This window comes from Engystomops pustulosus, chromosome 1 (assembly GCF_040894005.1).
Source record: "Engystomops pustulosus chromosome 1, aEngPut4.maternal, whole genome shotgun sequence".
NCBI classification, from domain to species: Eukaryota; Metazoa; Chordata; class Amphibia; order Anura; family Leptodactylidae; genus Engystomops; species Engystomops pustulosus.
The window spans coordinates 109,044,976-109,067,362 of record NC_092411.1 but is presented as its reverse complement, the minus strand read 5'-3'; the positions used below and the strand labels follow the sequence as shown (position 1 = coordinate 109,067,362).

The 22,387-nt window shown below is 37.4% G+C and overlaps 1 protein-coding gene across 4 annotated transcripts in view; it reads left to right on the top strand.

Annotated features, from left to right (window-relative positions):
* The window catches only part of AOPEP (aminopeptidase O (putative)), a 304,550-nt gene extending 283,477 nt beyond the window's left edge, over positions 1 to 21,073 (top strand). For all 4 annotated transcript variants that reach the window (XM_072150843.1, XM_072150844.1, XM_072150841.1 and 1 more), the window contains 2 exons: positions 17,306 to 17,392; positions 20,611 to 21,073. In XM_072150843.1, coding sequence (XP_072006944.1) covers positions 17,306 to 17,392; positions 20,611 to 20,751 — 228 coding nt within the window. In that variant the 3' untranslated portion in view covers positions 20,752 to 21,073. The remainder of the gene's footprint in view (positions 1 to 17,305; positions 17,393 to 20,610) is intronic.
* The last annotated feature ends 1,314 nt before the right edge of the window (positions 21,074 to 22,387 follow it).

Here is a 22,387-nt window from a genome sequence, read left to right as displayed (position 1 = left end):
TTTTGTTACTCACCTACATCCTCTTATCTCTCGTAAAGCTTTATTTTTTCAGACACCTCTGACTTGTTGCTTTATTCTTTTATAAAAAGTAACAGAAATTGTTGGGTTTTGCATGTGAAATGTGATTTGCCATTTCTAGCAGCTTGGTCATATGCACCTGTAGTACTGGAGTTAAGGATGTTAGACCCCCTAGGTCCCCTACTTCAGCATTACAAGGGCCCATCTACTATTTTTCATTCAACCGCCAAAATAAGGCTCTAAAATGTCTGAAACATTAATAACAATTCATGTGTTCGATAGTTAAGGACTTAAATTTGTAATACACTTTTCTGGAATTCTATTATACCCTATGAGAGTGCTGTGTTTTTTGACCCTTGACATCTGTATAGGTAATGCATTGCTTTATGCTTTACACCAGCTACACATTATATACTCTCATAGTTCTAATTCTAATTACTCTAATGCCCTGTGTAGGAACCTGCTTTTCACCCTCCTATGTCTTGTGCTGCATACAACACTATTGTAATGGTCTGCTGATGTAGACTCCGAGGAATGTGTTTATTTACGTAACTAGGTATTTTCACTCCCTTTCCGCAGAGGCTTTTCTTTTTGATGACTTTTCATATCCTCTGATACTTAAAAAGAACAAATATGGTAGAGTTAAGACATGAGCACTAAATAGCCTTATAGGGCAATAGAGATTTGTCTCATTTTATTCCAGCCGTTTTGACATTGTTTATACACATTTACAGTTGCCAGACTGTTATTTTTAATTAGTATGCAAACATACTTTCACTATATATAGTAATTAGAATGTATTTTAATCGTAGCTGAATACCAGTGAAATGTCAGTTCTATAACAGGGAGAAGAGTGTGGAATAAAGTAGGACAGATCTCATTCTGGAGTGTCAGGCCAGTGAAGTAAGACTTACACGTCACTGTGTTTTCATTAACTACACAAAAAAACAATTCTGGCCAAAGAAGAGAAAAGATCAGTCTTAACTGTCAATAAAGTATGTATGCTCCCCCCAAAGAATAGGGCACTATGACCTTTCCAAAGTCTGTATCTTCTGCTCACATCTTATCAGCCAAGGTGAAATCAAGGACTCCATAGACTTCTCTAAGGTGGAGATAACATTGTTAGCTCTTTGTAAGAGGTATAATTGACAGGTCTTTCAGTCTGCCAATATGAGCCCATGCATCCCCCAGTCCAGTTTGAAGTACTGTCTGTACACGCAGATTGTACTGATATTACTGGTCTTATCTTGCAATGTTGCAGTGAGCATCACCACTTCTGTATTACTAAGGTGCTGGATAACTTCTAATACATAAATATATATCAGATACATTAGGTATCTGCTGAGGTTTTCAGCTGCCAATAGACAAGAAATATTTATCTAAACACCTCTTGCAGTCACATGGCCAAAACAATATTGCCAGTACAAATTATCACAATTTTAAGTCTCTCTTGGTCATATTGCAAAGTGCCCATACATGTTAGATTAATGCCTGACTACCTAATGTGTATTGGTTTCTTAACACTGACTCAACAGTATTTTGGAGGCAAGAATGATTAGCAGAGGTAATGAAAGGTGCTCTTTAATTTACTATGTAATGCTTAAAGGGGTTTGCCACTTTACCTCATGTTTTTTGTAATGAGTGTGTAAGTGTGGGGGGCAGGATATTAGGTAATTTACCAACATACATCTATTCTTGAGATTTAAAGAGAACTGTCAGGCAAATTAACCACCAAAACCTAAATATATTTTCTTAAACTGCCATTAGAAAGCATTACCCCTATCCCTACATTGTCCTTTTACATGCCTGTATACTTAAACAATCAGGTCCTAAAGCTGTATGCAAATCACCTTAGAGGGGTCCAAGGAATCATTATTATATTCAGCATTCCAGCTTATTCATGAGTGGGAGGTACAGCCACACCCCCAGTGCTTGACTACAGCCTGTATAATGATGATTCTGGCTCCTCTCTATACTTCCTGGTGCTGGCGCTCGCGCCCCCTTTAGCCTGTGTGTATTACATACTCCTATGCACATGATTGACAGCCTGTATAATGATGTAACACTCCTGGTACTGGCTCCTCTCTATACTTCCTGGAGCTAGCAGCCATGCCCCCTGCAGCCTGTGTGTATGACATACACCTATACACATGACTGACAGCATATATAATGATGTGACACTCCTGGTGCTGGCTCCTGTATGTGCTTCTTAGTGTTGGCTGCCCCTGCAGCCTGTGTGTATGAGATACTCCTATACACACGACTGACAGCCTGTATAATGATGTGACACTCCTGGTGCTGGCTTCTTTATATGCTTGTTGGTGCCCCCTGCAGCCAGTGTTTATGAGATACTCCGATACACATGACTGGCAGCAACAAGGTTGGGTCGGACTCCTAGTGAGCTGCTTTAACACGTAGTGGTGACAGAAATAGATACAGAAACCTGATGATGGATGTCTTTTAAATTGAAGCCTCCTGTCTTTTATCTCATCAGCAAGACATTCCTGACCATAGAATGGCTGCAGATGGAGGGCCATGTGATCTTGATCTGTCCATAAACAATTGCCCTGCCAGGACCTTGATCTTATATTCATGAATACTATGCAAGAAGGAAAAAGAGGGTTGCGTATATAAAATTGGAAAACAAATTTTAAAAAACAACTATGGGGTCTTTTTTAATGGTTTTAATTGATTTGATGAGCATCTCCCTTTTTTTTCTTACATGGTAATTTCATGGGTGTGTTTTTTTGGATGGAAATTAGCCCCACACATTAATTGTACATATTCATGAATACTACCATAAAGTCCTGGCAGGGCGATTGTTCAGGGTCAGATAGAGATCACATGACCCTCCATCTGCGGCCATTTTATGGTCAGGAATGTCTCTGACGAGGTAAAAGACAGGAGGCTTCACTTTACATATCAAGAAAGCAGTGCAGAACTTTTAATAGATGTATATTGGTATATTAAGAGTGCACACAACTGTATTATTGTGTTGTTACTGTCCTGTTACTGTTGTGTATGAATATGTGATCCAAATATTGGTCTTTACTGGCCTTTGAAATATAAATGAAGATCATAGAAAGATACAGCTGACACAGCTGCTCGGCTTGGATAGACTCCTTTAATAAGTTTATCTGATTATGGCTCTTTCAGTCTCCACACTAATGTTGTTATTCTGGAAGGATAATACTGTATGCTACATATTAAGATGATGATGCTACTCTTAAAGGGGCAATAAACCTAAAGTGTATCCTGTCTGCATTTGGTATGTGGGTAATTGTTACTTTTGTGGGAAACCTGCCATTCCAGACTTAATAGGGCATACAGGCAGGTAGGCAAGAATTATGTCTGCCCATGAGACCATGTACATACTGTACATTTATTAATTTGTCTGAATGACACTATCTGTTGACCTTTATGGTTTAAATACATCAAATTATGATGATGTTGTGTTTATTTTTACAGTTTTTCTTTTTTTCTAAAACTCTGCAAACATTTTTGGATAAAATTGTAGCGTAAACTAAATAGTGGAACAAACCGATGGAAGTATCTGGAACTCCAGCCATATTGCAGATGAGGGGACATTGGGTGGACAACACTATAGGTCAACCCCCTACAAAGTCCTTGGTACTGTTTGAACGGAAGCAACTTAATAGATTTTAGAAAATGTTACCAACATGTTGCAACTAAAACTTTCTACACCAAGTAATTCATTGCCGCCTTCCTTGCGATAGCAGCCATAATATTTCACAAACACTTCTGCCATAGAATGACTGAATGAGTGTTCTGATTCTCCCATTTTGGAAAATTCCACCATGGATTGCTTTTACACGTTATGGGCTCCAGCACCCAAACTAAGAGGCAAATAAAACTGTATATTAAATTGTATTTAACCTTGCATTCCTGTCATGAAGCAACATTTGGTGGGAATGCTAATTTTAGAAATTACTTTAGTACTTAAATAGCCAAATCTATTTATAGTACTGTATAGTACTGTACTGTGAAACTATCAGTACTAGGTAGCTTAATGCAAGATAATGGAAGCGACAGTAGTCATAGGGTTGATGCCCAGATGATCACTTGTGCAATTCATACTAGTTATTGTGAGACCTTCAGCAGTTTCCTGGTGTGGAAAAGAGTTGATGCAAGAATGGATTATGCAGGAAGCTCTGCAGACTATTGCCATTGAGATTATCTGGTTTATTTGCCTGCCACATACAGACATCCGGGACTTTGTATACATTTGTGTAGGATAAGGATGCAGTTCATTGTATAACAGGTAGACTTCTGTACACTTATTCCAATGTAAGGTGACCCATGTAGGAAACCTATGTTGTGTATTAGCTTGAAATCTAATTTATTCTGATTAACACATTGGGGGAATCCTATAAGACTGGCATTATGAGCGCCAGAAAATCAGGCATAATGAATCTGTCCCTTGTTCGCTTATTGATTTTGTTGCAGTCTATGTACCATCATTTACATAAGGCTCCATTCAGACCAGCCACCGAATTATTATGGATATATTGCACAAGATATATTGTCTTTTACCGGAATCTATTGGTTATGCCTTTCTTACAAAAATAATAGCGCTGCATCAAGTGCTAATTTTTCCTTCCAATTTGAACAGTTTTGTAAATAATTTCCAGTTCTAGAGTTACACTATTTTACACTTATGTACAAATGGGGCAGTTATGTAAGAGTAGCAGATTTTCTTTGTTAATCTGAATGTACGTGTAGCCTGCTGGAGGGCAGCGTACAATGTATACCAGACTGTGTGACTTTAACAATGGTGTGGGTGGAATGGAGCCATGCACATAAATGGCTCATTGTGCTTGTAGTCCGCCTATAAAAAAGAGCTACACTATAAAAGAGTGGCATTGTATTTCACAGCTGTAATTTACAAGCACTCATAAAGCCATACAAAATGGTATATGAAAGAAAGTTGTTCTTTTCATCAACTAGACCATTGTATGGCCCATTATCTGACTAATAAATAACCGTTCTGCAGACCACTACCAATTGTACGCCTTGGTGTAGCTTTGCCACTTCCCTCTCTTGTTGATAAACTTCATATATGTTTTCATCTATGTTGTTTCCCCAAATTTGTAGTGATGTTATTTACTATGACAATTTATGCAAACTTATTTTTTTTAATTAACTTTTTGTATTATATATTGATGAAGGAAGAGTGCATTGAAGTTAGTTATCTGCTGGCCAGTTACTTTACACAGTCACAATGACCCCAAACCTGAGGCCAAAGCTGCACAGCTATGACTTACAGGCAACCATATTATTGCCCGGTATGAACAAAGCAGTACAGACTTTAATGCTAAGGAGAAGTTGTGGCTTTACATCGAAGTAGTTAGCCTTTCAAGTTACCTACAAAAATGCAAGTCCTTGAACAGTTCTGCAGAAATCATTTGTATACATGTTCAAAGCTAATGGTAACCTAGACAAAAAATTTGATGTCTAAACTGACTTAAAAAAAAAAATCTACCATCAAAATCAAGCATGATAAACCAGGGATACTCTGACCCCTCAGTGTTCTGGATATACAGACTGTTACACTGTTTCACAACAGGAAGTGCTCACTGCACAGGAGCTGAGGAAGCAGGCCGAGGGGGAGAGATTATGAAGATGGAAACTTGTACTGTAATATCAATTAAGACCTTCAATAGATGTAGACCTTCAACAGTATTTCTACTTATGTTCTCCTACACTAGCACACTTGGTTAAGGTTACAATGCACATTTTTAATAGATTTTCTAATACATAGTGGGTTACTCTGGCAGAGTCTCTATATTTAGAACATGCATGCTCAGCCAGGTGCACAACTGCTATCCCTCCCGACCTTCTCAGCTGCATACAACCACCATTTCTGCATAAAGCAGTTCTAATGTTTCATTTAATGTGGCACAGGGTATACTATGATGATCTATTTTGCACTGCATTAAACATTTCTCAGTGTTTATTTTTGGTGGTTTTGATTTTCTATAGTTGTTGAGAAGGAATAAAAGGCATAGGAAGATTTAATGCCACCAGTTTTTAATAATTATAATGTTAGATTCTGATTATACATCTATATAAACCCATTTCATCTGGAAATACAGTTAAATTATGTTATTTTGAGACACATTAGCAATTTATAACTAGCAGTGGTAATAATAACAATAGATCTAATATGTAGAAGGAATAATAATGATAGTAGGTTGCACCATTTTGTAAAGCTTTCTCTACTCCCAGAATATTTACAACCATTTCTTATGGTTTCTTCCACACTTGCAGTAAAGCAGGTATTTATAGTTATGTGTATTTATAAAATAGCTTATCACAGGATGTGTATCCTGTACGAAGGGGATGCAATACCTATTGTTTCCTTCTCAAGGCATATTTTTGACACGATTGGACCCAACTCTAGATTAAACAGACATCTAAACCATTTTTGACTTTTGGATAATGTAACAATAGGAACATGTTTCCTTTATACATTTTCTATTCTCAGTTGTTTTATCAATAAGACTAGGGATGCGCAGCAATTTTGACCACGAACTTCTCACAGTACCATATATCCCACTTTTACTGTGCTACATCACAACACATATTTCTTGTGACTATAGTGTTTTAGAAATCTGTGAATCTGAATATGACCTCATTCTTTTTGATGATGCTACAATAAAGTGTAAACTTTTGCCGCACAAGGGATGTTGTAAGCCAAAACAGATCTAATTGAAATATTTAAATGCCTGCGAGACAACAACCAATAGTGATGGATCATCGATCCCATTAGGTATATTTATATATCTACTTACAAGAGATACACAGGTAAATGCTCTGGAATTTGTAGCGGAGTGAGCAGAACAAATTGCCTAATGAAAAAAATAAATGCCTCCTTAAGATATTTTAATTGAATTATACAGCCTCATTTTCAGTGGGTAGATATCCCCTTAATTGTTTCATATTCTCAGTGCCAAGTTCTTTTTCTCATAGATTTTTCAGATTCTGGGAATGTGTTTCATATATTGAAGGCTTACAGACCAAAGGATCAAGCCTGTTTACTTAGCTCAGGGCTAAAGTTATGGCTCATGAAGCCTAATAGTTTTTAAGCATTAATAATCTGCAATTTAGCAAAGTAATGTGCATTATGAGTTTTTTACCCTCATTTGTCATTGTATGTTAATCATTTGCTGCTTGTCTGACGATCATGTTTGTAGGCGTTTCACTATGTCTTCATGCTGATACTTAGGAAATGTCTATTGAACCTATATATTTGCACTGTTTAAAATGTTGACACCTTTAGTAAATCTCCATCATGTTCTATTGCTTTTTGTTAAGTAGTAGAGATCTCGGCACTGCTAATCATTGAAATCAAGCTAACTTTCATCTTTTTTTCTGCATGATATGTCAAGTAAAATCCATATTACAAATCTGCATTCCACTAGTTGTGAAGGGGTTTCAAAACCCTTTCCATATGTAAGGAAAAGAATTAAGAATAGAAAGAAAAAACAAACTTTTGATTTCTAAAATGTCATAGTTTTGCGGAAATCCACAGATTCTCAATGTAAATTTCCACAATTCACGGAGTTAAGGTAAACTCTACAGCAATTACAGCAGATTTCTTTTACTATATCTATGCACAGTTTTATACTTATTATTAGAATTAGTATTAGAATAAGCATAGCCACAGAAACTGGTAATAACAATGTCCTTGTTAACATATTTAGAATTTGGTTACTATTTTCTTACTACAGTATATTATCTAATATTTAGTCTTATTTGGTTATTTCTTTTGTCTCATTTGTTTGTATAATTTTAGTTCCTAAAGAATACAAAACTCATGTATTGATGGTCAGTGTCTATGGTTCCATGTGGTACATTCAATTTTTACTTTTGTTTTCTATTGGTACAGCAGATGCTTGTCCAGCTGCCCATTTTAAGCCTAGTAGTTAGGCCGTTACCACATGGGTATTTTATCAGTAAAACATAGCTCAACTTTTTCATCTTTACTTAGCTCCTTATGTTGTTGTCATTGTTATGTTCTTTCTATGTCGTTGCTCGCTCTTTAGTGGGCTCTAAAACAAAAAATTCATTCACTGGCTGTAAAACATAATCCATTAAACAAGAGGATGTTATCTGCATTGGTTGTCCAGCTGAAGTACATTTTTTGGGAGTCTTCTTGCAGTTCTGACAATATAAATCTGCTAGATAGTGTTGGGTAGCACCCCTGGAAATTTGTATAATAATATATGTTTCGGTATAGTTAGTAGTTGCAGAATTGTGAAAAAATTAATGATATCCTATACCCCCACACACACACTCTTCTAGGGGGTAATAGTGTCAATTAGAGCTGAGGGTAGGTCCCTGATTCTCCCCCTGATGTCGGCCCTAATTCCAGAATAGTAGCTGGACCTGGAGTACTGTGCATCTTGTTAAAATTGTATGTTCTTACATATTACAGTTCATCCTCTCTGCTGTAATATCTAACCAAACACCTGCTACTGCCCTTACATCAGATTTTCAGTCTTGCAGCAACTAACATTAATCACTAGTGCATTTTAGCACATATCTCCAAGGTTGCTACCTAACACTGTCTGCATTTTTGTATTGTCAAAACTGTTTGTTGAGTCCCAATACACTTAGTCAAATCCAAGCTGAATTGGATTATGATTAATGATAAGTTACATAGCATGTTATATGACAAGGAAGCATTCTTTACAAAGGTATGGCAAGATTGGGTTACATAGTCTTCCACAGAAAGATAAGTGAAATTGTTATTGTCTCTCATTCGACTCTCACCCCCAGGCCAGTGTCCCTAATCCTTCCCTTGCTCTCCCCTTTTCTTTTTGATATCAGAAAAAAATTATGTCTAATTGATAGATTTAGCCTTTGGAATTTTGTATTGATTTAGCAAGAACAAAATACATGATTAAGCACATAATGTATACTATGAAAAATCATTGAAAGCGTTGTCCCGCACGCAATAGAATCCTAATGTACAGCTACTATCTATTGTGTGTAAACAATATGCATGTGATTTCATCTTAGCGTTGTCCCGCACGCAATAGAATCCTAATGTACAGCTACTATCTATTGTGTGTAAACAATATGCATGTGATTTCATTTGGATTTGTTTGGATTATTTTATTTAATGTTTTGTGCAGGTATAAAACACAAAAACAGCCTATTCTGGGAAATGAGCTTATGGATGTCCCATAAAATCAAAGATTTTTAGTGTCATTCTTTAGTTGTAATTGAAACTAATCAGAGAATTCTGGAATGAATGCTGCATGAAATCAGGATTGGGTGGGTGAGACAGAGGAAAATGTTTACAAGCTGGCCCACTCTGCCTCAACAGGTGGTTTGAACGTGCCTTTTGGTTTACTTTTCATTTAAGTGCTGTTGACTACATTTTCGCTAAATTTTACCAGATATTCTTTTCCTTTGAAGAGCAATGCCAAAGGAAACATGTCCCTAGATAAGGCCTACTCCTTCATGTAGCAAGAGTATGCATTTATTTCCATGGCAGTGCAGCAGTCCGGTCAAGGAAAGTAAAAGTGGACTTCAAAATAAAGAGACACAGGACACTTCCTGGTCTGTGGTTTACTGAGATGGTGGCAGATGTTTGTGTGTTATGTTTTTCGAATATTGTGACTGTAGTGATGGAGAATCACGAGTAGTTGGAAACATTGATATGTATCCTGTCACGCTGTCTGGCATTTTAATGCATTAAATATTTTGGCAGCTTGATAGGTTTTTATATGCTGGCTTGTTGGCAGAGCTGAACTGTGTGACAGGAAAGTTCTAGAACGTAAGAATTGTGAGGCATATTTGTCTCTGGTTGGGCTGCTATTACTTCAATGACAAAGGAGCAGATCAAATATTTTATAACCAAACTATACTTCTCAGTGTAAAAAACCAATAGAAATAAACCCAATAAAAACCTTGCTTGCTCCTGTGTACCCGTGGACCGTGAACATGTGGACATTACTACATTTTGAGATATGCATATGGCTGTGTTATGGCTGCATGTTGCATTGTACTATAACAGAGCACCTTTTCAAGTGCTGATAATTCATTGCATGCCTATTATTTGGTGTCATACTCAAGTGGGTACCATGTGGAGGATAGCTATATATATGACATTCAATGAAGCCTGCACAGTAGTACACAGAGGCTGACAGCTTTGTTCAAGTGGAGGCGGAAAAGGTTACCATACATACTAGATGTTGAAATCTATTATTCCTTGACAGAAAAGATTAAAGAGTAAATGTAAAGGTTTTTTTGTTTTTCACAAATCAATAGCTCTTGGGATGTAAAACAACTTTGCCTATTATCTTTATTACCTATATGCAGTAATTTCCTTGATATAGCCCTGAAATTACCTTAGTGCTGCAATGGCTGCCTCCTCTCCATGTACTGATAAGCCTTGGAATCCATCAGAGAAGCAAAGAGTAAACAAACTATAGATTCATGGGAGGGGAGGAGCTGCTGCTCATGATTCTCCTCATAAATATTCAATGACCCACAGGAAATGACAAAAGAGTAGTGGGCGGAGTTATCCAGACCGGCGGGGCTTTTAAAATTTGTAGCACTGGTAATGCAGTTATATGTTTGTCATGATTAAGGGCGGACGCTCCGCCAGAAACGCGTAGACACTTCTGAATTGTCTAATGGTGTACTGTTGAATAAAGATGTGTGAAACTGGACCCTAAGGCTGGACCGTGAGCTTTTTCCAAGGAGCTGCTGCTCCCTACTCATTAGGGGTGGAGGTCATGTGTCAGTGAATGCAGCAGAGCTGGATGTGTATGTAGATGTCTCCTGCACAGAATAGTGAGGTACAAGATCCCCCTGTTCCCAATCAGTCCCTCCATATCAGTATGTGATTCTACAGAAGTGTCTCTGTCTGTCTCTGCTCTTCTCACTGCTCACTTCCCCCACCTTGTCATAGGCAGTATCATCTCTGTCCAGATAAGTAATTTACCCTTAGTGCTCACACAGCATATGCTGCATATAACTGGGTTCCTTATGATTTATTTCACTTGTTACATGTTCCCTGCTCTGTGATGGAAGCTGCCAGGCTGTCACCTTTATACAACCTGTATGTACACTGTGCAGTGTTCATTGGATTTACTTGTGGGAAATGAAATCAATTTAATGCTTAATTACTTTGAGAGAGAACACAAGGCATCATGGGATCTGTGGGCAAGCTAGCTGGCCTCAGCTTGAGGGCATAGACTGACCGACATTAATCTCAACTCACTTCACCTCTAGTGAAAGTAGGCATTGTTCTGTTTGGTTTCAAAGAGGGAATCACATATAATAATTTGGTAAAATTACTATATCTTTACATTTACGCTTTAATTTTAAAATGTCAGATTCTTGAAACTGCCCATAGGAGCTCATTTTGCCTATCCCTTCACCATGCAGTAACTATTTTTGCTCAGTCAAGCAATCATGGAGTCAGCGGCCTGTGGCTTTCTTTAGACACCCCTCCAAATATGTCTTACATGGCATCTTGAGATTCCTGCCATACACATAAAACACATGGGCTGATGGCTTAACTCTTTATTTGGAAACCTTCATTATTTTCATCGACTTTGCCGGACCAAATGAGACACCTGAAAGATATTATTACAGTGTCAAAACCTTTGAAGAATGTATTGACTTTTTCTTCAAATCTTCCCTAGTGTGAATATTGTAGAGAATTTAGAGTGTGAGGGATCATAATACGAGGACTGCACTGAGGATTCTGGAAGTTCTGTATAATGGGAAATCAATACATACAGGGACCTACAATCATCAGCATGAACAAACTTTTTGTAATTACCATTTTTTGTTGTCAAATATTCCTGCCAGTGGCTAGTTAAGTTTAATTGCATTTCTTAGCTGTCGGATGAGAGGACATTGTCATCATTTCTTGACAACCCATCAAGTGTGGGGCAGAGGAAATAGCTTGCATTAACTGAAGGCGTTATTCCAGAAACATACATCCGTTCAGTACCAGTGTGCACTGCCTGATAACAGCGGAAGAATTATGTATGATGCAACCAATAGGTCTGCCGAGTAGAATGAGGCCATGTTAATTGCACTGACTTTTATAGTGTGGAAATGCCTGATATAGTTAACCTTTTGTCTGCCAGAATCCATTTACTTGACTTGGCCTGTTTGCATATCCTTGTAACATTTGTTGAGTGAAATTTTCAACACAGTTCTCAAATTTGGCAGCCTGTGGAGCTTCCATAGTTATTGTACATTTCCAATGACTGTGTAGATTCCAGTGCGTGTCTAGTACCTCTCAGTTTCAAAGACTTCAATGTGGAATTTATTGAATGAAGTGGCTTTTTGTGATACCGTGAAGAATGATATAGATTATAAGTAAGACATGTCTATAGATCACTATACTGACATGAACCCAATCCCAGCATGTTCTGTAAACTGTAAAGGGATTATATTTGTCACAGTGACTTCCTTAAGCATCATCATCTTCAGATTAATCACTTGGATGTCCATTTTTTTTTTTTTTTTACTAAAAAGGCCCTGTATTGTTACAGACTCTCTAGGAATTTATGGATCCTGATCGGAAGCACAAAAATTTTTATGTGCACTTGTTTTGAAAACGCCATCCTTTCCAGTTTCTGTCGTCTTTTCATCTTTTACGATGGGCTGTAACTCAATGGTGCATGTACCCTTATGACATTACCCATGCGTTATACAAAGTCTTAGCCAAGTTCTTATTTAGGTAGAGGTCCACCTGGATGCTGTCAGTAGATGGGAAACTTTGTTATGTTCACTCATGTCCTGTCAGCTATTTCCTGTCATTCCTTAACATGTCTCTGTGAAGCTTGCCACCTGCGATTTTATGTCCTTGTTAATAGTGGCAGACAAAGAAGGCATCTTATTGGAATAACTGTTGGGGTAGTCCTCTTGAAGCCTGAATAATAGAAGGTTGAGTATTGATATAACAAGCCAGTCTTCATATTATGTTCATGATTTATCCCTACACAGAAATAGGCAAAGTTATGTTTTGTAGTGCTTTTATTTTCTGTGTTGTTATTGCCAGTATGGCATAGACCCTTAGAATACAAAGGCAATTCTTGTTTTTCAACAAACTCCTTAAAACCACAGGGAGATTTTTGGAGATCTTGTTAAATGCATAATTTTAGCATCTGAATTTACATATTTGTTTTAAATGCTTTGTAGTTGGAGTAAAAAATGGAATTTCCAAACCAGATTCTCTTTTTGATTTCTTTATTTGAATTTTGTATGGCAACAATTCAACTGTTAGCATCTAACGAGGAAACTACTGTTGTATTATGTTCATTATGCCTATTGTATACAAAGAAAAGCTGATATAAAACAACTTCACAGGAGAGAGCAATAATAATGAAGTTGTAGACACAAGCTTTAGATCTGCTTTTACTTAACAAGCAAAAATCTGATCACGCAGTAAGTCATTTATCAGGGCTTGTATGAAAGTTTTCCGGCGTAAAAGCCCTGAAATAGCCAGGTATTGTAAATACTATCACCTTTATGCCACCTCAAGTGGGCATTGAGGTGTCTGAAGGGGTGTGTGGCGCAGGTAATAGCACAGGCAACTTTCCTAATACATCAGGAAACCAGAGTCTCCTTATAAATCTGGAGGAGCTTCATCATACGCCAACACACAAACTACTGGCGTATTATTAATCTCCCCCATAGTGACTATGATGTCAGTCACATGGCCACATACTACAGCTCAACTCTATTCGAGTTATATAATATAAAAACCTTGAGAAAAAATAGACAATACAGAGTAATCACACAGTCATAGGAAACAATAAGAGTGAGGGCCCTACTCTTAGGAGCTTGCAATATATGAGTAAGGAAGGGTGATAGTGCCTTTTCAGTGGTCCAGCCATTCTTTGTAAACGATCCAAATATTTAAATAAAAATGTATTTAAAAAAAATGATGTGACCACCATTGAGCATAGTTTATAAAAAAAAAACTATCCCCCGGCTTAAAACAAAAAACCTGTTCAGTTTTACTTAACCCTTTAATGTCTTTGATTACCTGCAATATGAGGCTTAGGGTGTTTCCACACGTTTTTTGATGGACTGCTTAAAAACAGACCAAAAATGCGCCTGTTTTTGCAAGTTTTAATTAAGATAATTGGTAAAACCTGTCAAAAACGGATGCGTTTTCAAAAAACGCATGCATTTTTAACGGACTGCTTAAAAACGGACCAAAACCGGGTTCAAAATGCGATGTGTGGCATCACCCTGAGGGTGCAGACTCACGTGGCGTTTTTGGGCCGTTTTTAGTTAGTGCGTTTTCAGATCGTAAAAAACTCATGCGTTAAAAAACGAATGAGTTTTTTACAATCTGAAAACGCACTAACTAAAAACGGTCCAAAAACGGCCTAAAAACGCCATGTGTGTCTTCACCCTTAGGGTGCGTTCACACGAGGCAGGAACACATGCGTTTTTAAAGGCATCAAAACAGCTGAGAAGATTTTCTTGATTTGACAGCTCTTAACATTATGCCTACAAGACACATGTGTTAATGCAATATTAACACGTGTTAACATATTGCTAACAAATGTGTGCATATATTAACATACATGTTAACACTATGTTAACAGCCATGTATTTAGGCAAATCTCCGCTTCTCAGCTGTTCTGATGCATTTTAAAACAAAAGTATTACTGCCACGTGTGAGCGCACCCTGAGTCGTCTTGTGTTTAGATTTGTAGACATCAGATTGTCTGAGTGTGCCTAGTAAATATGGTTAACAGCTGGTAAACCTCGTTTATCACATGGACAACAGCTGAGGTTCATGAGGTGCATAGTGTACTACTAATGCAGAGCTGCTGGAAGGTGTCACTCTGCATATATCTTCATTTACAGGTACCACATATGCAAAGCCCACAAGATGCTTCTCTATTCAGACATGATAAATTGCTAACAGCATACATTAAGAGAAACTGTGGATGTAGACGTTAAGTTTATGTTTGATGCTTACTTAATCTTGTTTATCCTTCACAACTGTCTCTGTATGTCTTAAAACAAGATTAATGGGCTATGCTATTTACTTTAAACATAGCGTAATGCCAAACACACTGATGCAGTCTCTTTCCAAATTCCAGAGCCCTTGTCATTGGCTCCAAAATGCTCTGTAATGGAGTCACTTAACCTGTCAAGCCTGAGGATACACACCTTGATATCTAGGCATGTGTAATATACTGTCATTATATATCGATTTAACATAAATTTATATATGTTATTAGATTGTGTGCAATCTGGCAGTATGTGGTACCCACAGTGCTGTGGAAACTACATTCTTTTTGTTTTGTTATTGACCTTTATTGCACAAAATATATGGTAACAATAATTAAATTATATATTTATAATCCTTGGAGTTTAAACAGCTAAAAATGTTTAAACTCCAAATGTTACTGGGGCCAAATTTTTTTGTCTGGATCTACAATTATAAAATACACAGTTTCGACTTACAAATTCAACTTAAGAACAAACCTCCGGGCACTGCCTGTATGTGTATATATGTGTATAATATATACAGTTCTTTCTAGTTTGAATAACATAAACATGATGAAAGGTAGCCCTCTGTGCTTGTAAACCTATGGGAATCAGATGGAAGTCCCTCTATTCACCTTTATTATTTAGTATCTATGATGGAACTGCATAATCAAAATTTATAGCACAGACATAGACCTGCCAAAATTAACATAAGTGGATCATTATACAGCCTACTGGTGATGAGCTTTTAAGAGACCTGTTAAATTTACTTCATACCTACAAATGATGATGCCATGTTTCATCTGACCAATTTTATTATTCTGTAATGTTTCTTTTCTTTATTTGTTTCTATATGTACCAAGTGTAGTGGAATATGATGGTGCTATATAAATATATGATGAGTTATTGTTAGTTTTATGGTAGCATTCTGGGAACAGGCAAGGGGAAGCACAGATTTCCCTGAAGGTCCTTGGAAGTTGGTTAATTCTGGCCATAGAGCAGACACCAAACATATGGGGGAGATGTATTGAGTATGTTCTGGCTTTTTTGTGGGTCAATTAGTTTCAATGTCCATCTTTTCAGACAATGTACAGGGATGGGTCATTTATAGGATGGATAAGAGCACAGTATTACAGATTTTCAAATTATCGCTTCTCTTAAAATAGGTAATACTGTTAAAGAGGTATACCAGCCATATACATTCTCACACTTTTTAATAAAAGAAGTAATAATAACTTTAAAGGGGTATTCTCGTCTGGGCATTCACATACATTTTTTGAATTGGATGCTATTTAAAAAAATGTACCTGTGTGACGATAATTTCGCATAAATGTAGTCATCTGGTCCCTTAAAAACAAGACTGGACCTTGGATACGACCACCTCTGCTGGAGTGGTTGCACAAAGAAATAAAAGGGGTTTTTGTATATGAAATGTCCAGGAGTTGCTGCATGTCCCACAGTGGTCCTGTGGTAATGATCACTGAAGCCAGGTGGTGAGGCAGGGTTCAACACCACTGCCTAAATGTAAGGTGGTCGTATCAGAGGAAGCGATCTAGTTTCTAAGGGACAACATGACTACATTTATGAGAAATCATTTTCACACAGGTACATTTTTTTAAATTTCATCCAATTGAAGAAATGTTTACATATGAAAAATGAATGTGAATGCCCAAATGGGAATACCCCTTTAATTATCACCTGCCATTCCAGTTTTGACCTTCAATGATCCTCAAGCAGTATCCTAGCCCCTGTAATGATGTCACAACACATGTGACATGTTACTGCAGTGCTCTTGTCAGAACATGATTGCTGAACAGTGGATCAGTAAAGTACGAATGAGGAAATATTTCACCTATATTAAGTTACCTACAACTTACAGTATAGTGGATAACTTGCTGATGGGCGGTGGTCAGATCTCTGGGTACTCCTTCAACCTCCGAAACAAATGATGCAGCTGATGATGTATATAAGACTGCCAGAGATAACAATTATTATAGTCTCGTAGAGAATTAATGAGTTCCTGGCATGCACCATTTTCATTATCTATGGGGGGCTCAGTAATCATTCCCACCACTCATTTAGTTATCCCTTTAGTTATGTAAAAAAAATACCCATTTACAGGAGAACCTTATGCATGGTTGTTATATTTTAGGCTGATACTTGATGTTTTATGTAAACATTGTCTCCTAATGTAAATATATTTCTAAAATAAGTAAACAGGTAAAATGTATGTAATCAGTCCATAATTGATTTATAACTTATTTTACAGGTCAGACATAGATGGTGCGAGCTGGTTATAAAACATAAATATACCACATCTTACAAAGATGTTGAGACATTCCTACTCCAGGACCAGGTTTGTGAATCTTTACTTTATCACTCATCACAATGCAATCCTTCTCCCAATCATTGGGTACCATTAATATGAATCTTGTAAAAAAGAAGAATGAACTGATTTATGTAAACATTTATGCCATAAGAAAAATATGTTGTATGTTAATTTGCGGGAGATGATATGATGCCTTATTTATAAGCAGTGGTTTTGGTGAAATTTCAAATTATTGAGATTTCCTTGTTCACTGTTTATAAAGAACAAGATTGTCACCACTGCCTTGTTACAGTATCTTGAATTCCACTATGTAGGAAAGTTGTCATGCAGGACATACTAAGCTTATAGGCTGGTCAGAGATTCTAAAGAAGGGCAAATGCATTGGTTCTTCAATTTTAATTTCTCACAAGTCTATACTGTATTTTTCTGACTATAAGGCGCACCGAAGTATAAGGCGCACCATCAATAAATGCCTGCTAAAACGTCTAGGTTCACATATAAGGCGCACCGGAGTATAAGGTGCACCTGATTATAAGGATGAATGACCAGCAGGTGGCAAACCTGTGCACAGTTCAAGGCAGCTGTTGTCTGTAAGTACAGTTCATATATAAGGCGCACTGGACTATAAGCCGCACCTTTGATTTCTGAGAAAATCAAAGGATTTTTAGTGCGCCTTATAGTCCGAAAAATACGGTATACTTATTGACCAGATTCTTAACTTGACGCTTCTTGGCCCCATTGCAAATGTATGTGTGTATTTGTGTGAGGGGCAAGATATTAGGCCCCCTGTCTTTTACCTCATCAGCCATAAAATGGCCTCATGACCATAAAATGGCCACAGATGGAGGTTCATGGCATCTCTAACTGTGCTAGAACCTTTTATCTTATATTGATATAATATTCATGGACAGATAGAGATCACATTACCATCCATCGTCGCCTCGCTCACTGGAGAAACAGGCGATTCTCCTTTCAGTCCGTTGTGTGCACTCCCGCTCTGTAGCTTCCCTCTGCTCTTCCACAGACTGTCTGCTACTGCCACTACTATGGGGCTGATAGAGATATTTATCTAGGGCTTAAACCTGAGAGAGAACAAACCCAAGACACAGACACGGTCTTCACACAAATCACATTGTGTATTTCAAAACTGCAGTCGTGTATATAAAAACAGAAAAAGCTTGCAGAGGGCGTGAAAAAGGAGATAAGGTGCTTAGAGCCTATAGGGTAAGTTTAAATGCCCTACAACCGCCCCTCTAATATTTTCTACGAAAAGGTTAATAAATTGTGCTCGGTCTTCCCAGGGCCCTTGTTCACAGATTAACAGTATTGTTTATATTATTCCTTCTACAAAATGTACAGAGTATGGCTCCAAATGCTTCTTGTTAACCAAAACATGATAAAAGAAGAACATGCCGAAGGACAATCGTCTATAACACATGTGAAGGAGAAACTTTTACAGGCAGGTTACACAAAAACGGCTGAATCATGATATTAGCTGGACAGTGGTCAGCATGACCCCTGGCTAATACTAAAATGGCCGCTTTATCTCCAAAATGGTTGCTGTTTGGTTCTCTTGGTCCAAGATGGCCGCTGTAGAGGAATAGATCATTAACGGCCCACTAATCCGGCCCACCACGGGGAGACAAGGTAGCGAGCAGGCACCACAGTAAAGTACTGGGTAATTGGATTGACCACCTGCTCTTGGAACTAGCAGAGCTAATTTGGTAATATAGATCTAATTATTTTTATTTAGGGGATAAAAACAAAAAGTGGCCAACCCCTTTAATGAGAGAACCACTTTATTTTAAAGTTAAGAACACTGTGCTTGAGGGTAAAGAAGCTGGCTGTTTTTCTGCCATGTTAAGTTATTTATAGGTTGTCTAATGCTTGCAGTAATGCCCACCACTTGGTAATGTCTTGTATTGAGGTCAGATGTTTTGGAAAATATATAATATTAACTTATCCTTATCAGTTGATAATGTGACACTGCACTGTTTTACTTTCTGTACAAAGGTGTGTTTGGAAATGCAGTAAGTATTACTGAAATTCTGCCTGGTTCTACCACTTCCCCTTTCATGGTAGCTGATATCGGTGCTATCATATGAAATGCGTTTATTTATCTTTGCCTACTTACAAGCATCACATTTGTTAGTAAGCAGATACTCGGAACATACTCAAACATTTGCTCACACATCTCGAATGGCATTTGGAAACTGATCTTAAAGGGAACCTGTCAACAGAGATCCTCTTTTGGACTCCCCTATGACCCCATAGACAATAAACAGCATATCCCCAAACAGTTTTTATAAAAATTATGACATGTTTAGTTAAAACAATAAATTAGATTAAAGCTTAAGAGTCCCCTTACTCTGGAAAACATTTGTCACCCTGCACAACCGCCTACCTCCTATCTCTCTCCTGGCCTCCTCCTCTTCTGCCTTTTATCGCTGACCATGATTTTTTTTTAATTAGTAAAAGTAAATAAACTTTTACCAAAATATGTTATAAATATGCACAGCATAATTCCATCATTCTTTCCCCAAGTTCAGCTACAGACGCAGAGGATGCATGTACTTCTACAATTCTGCAAACTCTGGGCTAATTCTTTCCTGCAGCTCCTTCTACATTCTGCCTTCAGCTGACAGGCTGGAGGGAGGTACAATTCAAATGCCTATACCTCCTGAACCCTGGCGCCTATAAACACAATTATGGAGACATATTAAACATGGGAATGTCCCCCTTAATATGATATATGGATTGTGTATGGATGCTTCATATAACTTTTAAATTTACAATCGGAACACTCTTAGCTTTATTTCTGCAAGGGACATGTGCAAATAGGACATATATATAGCGGCGTGGTCGTGAAGGGGTTACTTTTATTTATCATTTTAACTAAAAATGGCAGAACTTTTATAAAAACTGTTAGGGGATATGCTGTTTGGTGTCTCCGGGGACATGGGGGGAGTCTAAAAGAGGGTCTGGTTCCCTTTAACTTTACCATAATAGTTATAAGGTATTTTTGCCTCAGTTGATGTCAGTTATTTGTTATGCTCCATGCAGTATGGTACAGTACTTGGATTTCTTTATAGAAAACATTTAAAAGTCTTGACTATTTTGTCACCATAGTGAGTAATAAAGGGTGTAGGCTTCATGGGGTGTGAATGGGATGGGAACTTAAAGTGTATTTGACTACAGAATCTTCTTGTTATAGAAGTGTTTACTTATTCTTTTCTTCTCAACAGGCCATGGGTGTGTATCTCTATGGAGAATTAATGGTGAATGAGGATGCCAGACAGCAAGAACTTGCACACAGATGCTTTGCTGCTGTCAGAGATCAAATGGATGTATCCTGTGTAAAAGTGGTGGGAGAAATGTTGTTTTAATGGATTGACTTCCATAGAACAATGCCGTGACTGAAACGGCCAATCTCTCAGTGTGGTCATGTTAATGCAAGTTAAACTGGATAGGATTAAGTTCTGAACTATGGGTGGATTACTTGTTCTAGAACAAGGCCGTACTAGGAGCCTGGCCTCCAGCACATTAGCTCAATGTTGGAAGCTAAGTCTGTGTGGCATATTTCAAGTATGAGTTGAAAGATAGTAGGTAATCCTAGTCTCAGACTGTCTGTAATGTCTCATCCAGCATTTTTACATTTCTATGCAGTAGTTAAAAATAAAATCCATTGACTATCTTTTAATAATACAACACGTGCCTACATATTTTTGTGTCTCCAAGTGATTTCCATTCCTTCACAGGAAAACCCTGAGATTCTACAGCAGCTATAGATTAAGGTTTTATTTATGTACTGTATTATTCATCTGTGCATGTTGTATATTTAGCAGCAAAAACTGGATTGGATTCCCGAAGAAGCTGCCTGTTCTCAAAAGAAGACTTTTCAAAAATTTGTCTGACAGAATTCAATTCTGTATTTGATGTTGAACATTCAACAAGTGCACAAAGGAATAATACAGCAGTGTGAATAAAGTTAAAAATAAAAACTCTCTTCTCAAAGAAACTTTGGGGAATGAAGTTTTAGAGTCAGTCTTCAACTAAGCAATATTTGAATACCCTGAGGTAACCTCAGCGCTGTTTGCACATGCACATTTAACACATTTTCAGTTTGGTATGAATGTCTTCTGTAGTGCAGCATAGTTCAGATAGTTGTCTAATGAAATAACACAATTGACAGGCTTGTTATCCACGTGTCTTTGTGGAAGTTTCCCGTTATCTAGAGACTTTGACATTGGGTAGAGAAAACATAAGCCTGATGTAATCGTATGGAGGAACAAGGAAATTGATATCCATTGCTTTAACCAACAATATCATGAAAGTTATAGCTGTTATAAAGTTATAATTACTTGTATTTTAAATTGCAAGGATAGATGGAGCTTTGAAGGAAATTCTTAAAGGACAACTACCACCAGGATAAAGTATTGTACACGATGAACACTTACACACAGGTGTGTCCCCCTTCTGCCAGCATCCACTCTTCTTTTAGCTTCTTATGCCCTTGTTTTTTTAATAATCATTAATATTTTAATTATCATTTATAATTCTGCAAATGAGCCTCAATTAATGGAGCCCGGAGCCCCTCAGACTCATTTGCATAATGTTTAAATCCTTTTTTTGTACAAACAAGAGAATAAGAAGCTAAAAGAAGAGCAGATCCTGCCAAAGAGGATGCACGACAGCATGTAAGTGTTTTTGGTTTACAAGCCTTCATCCTGGTGGTAGATTTCCTTTAACTGTCCACCACTGAGAAAAGCCATTTGCTATTTTTGTATGGTATGTTGCATTACTGCAGTCAACAGGTTAAATAGACAAGAAATAAATTGTTATCATCTGGCAGTAATTTCCAAAGCTTTCAGATCAGACTATTGTAAGGCGTGGCCTACAAGATTAAGCAAATTGGGTAGATTTGTGTATAGATGAATAGAAAACCTTTGTTCTGATCAAACGTTTACTTGAAATTCTTCTGTCACGTTAATATACAGTATGATTATATTGTTTTGGAAAAAG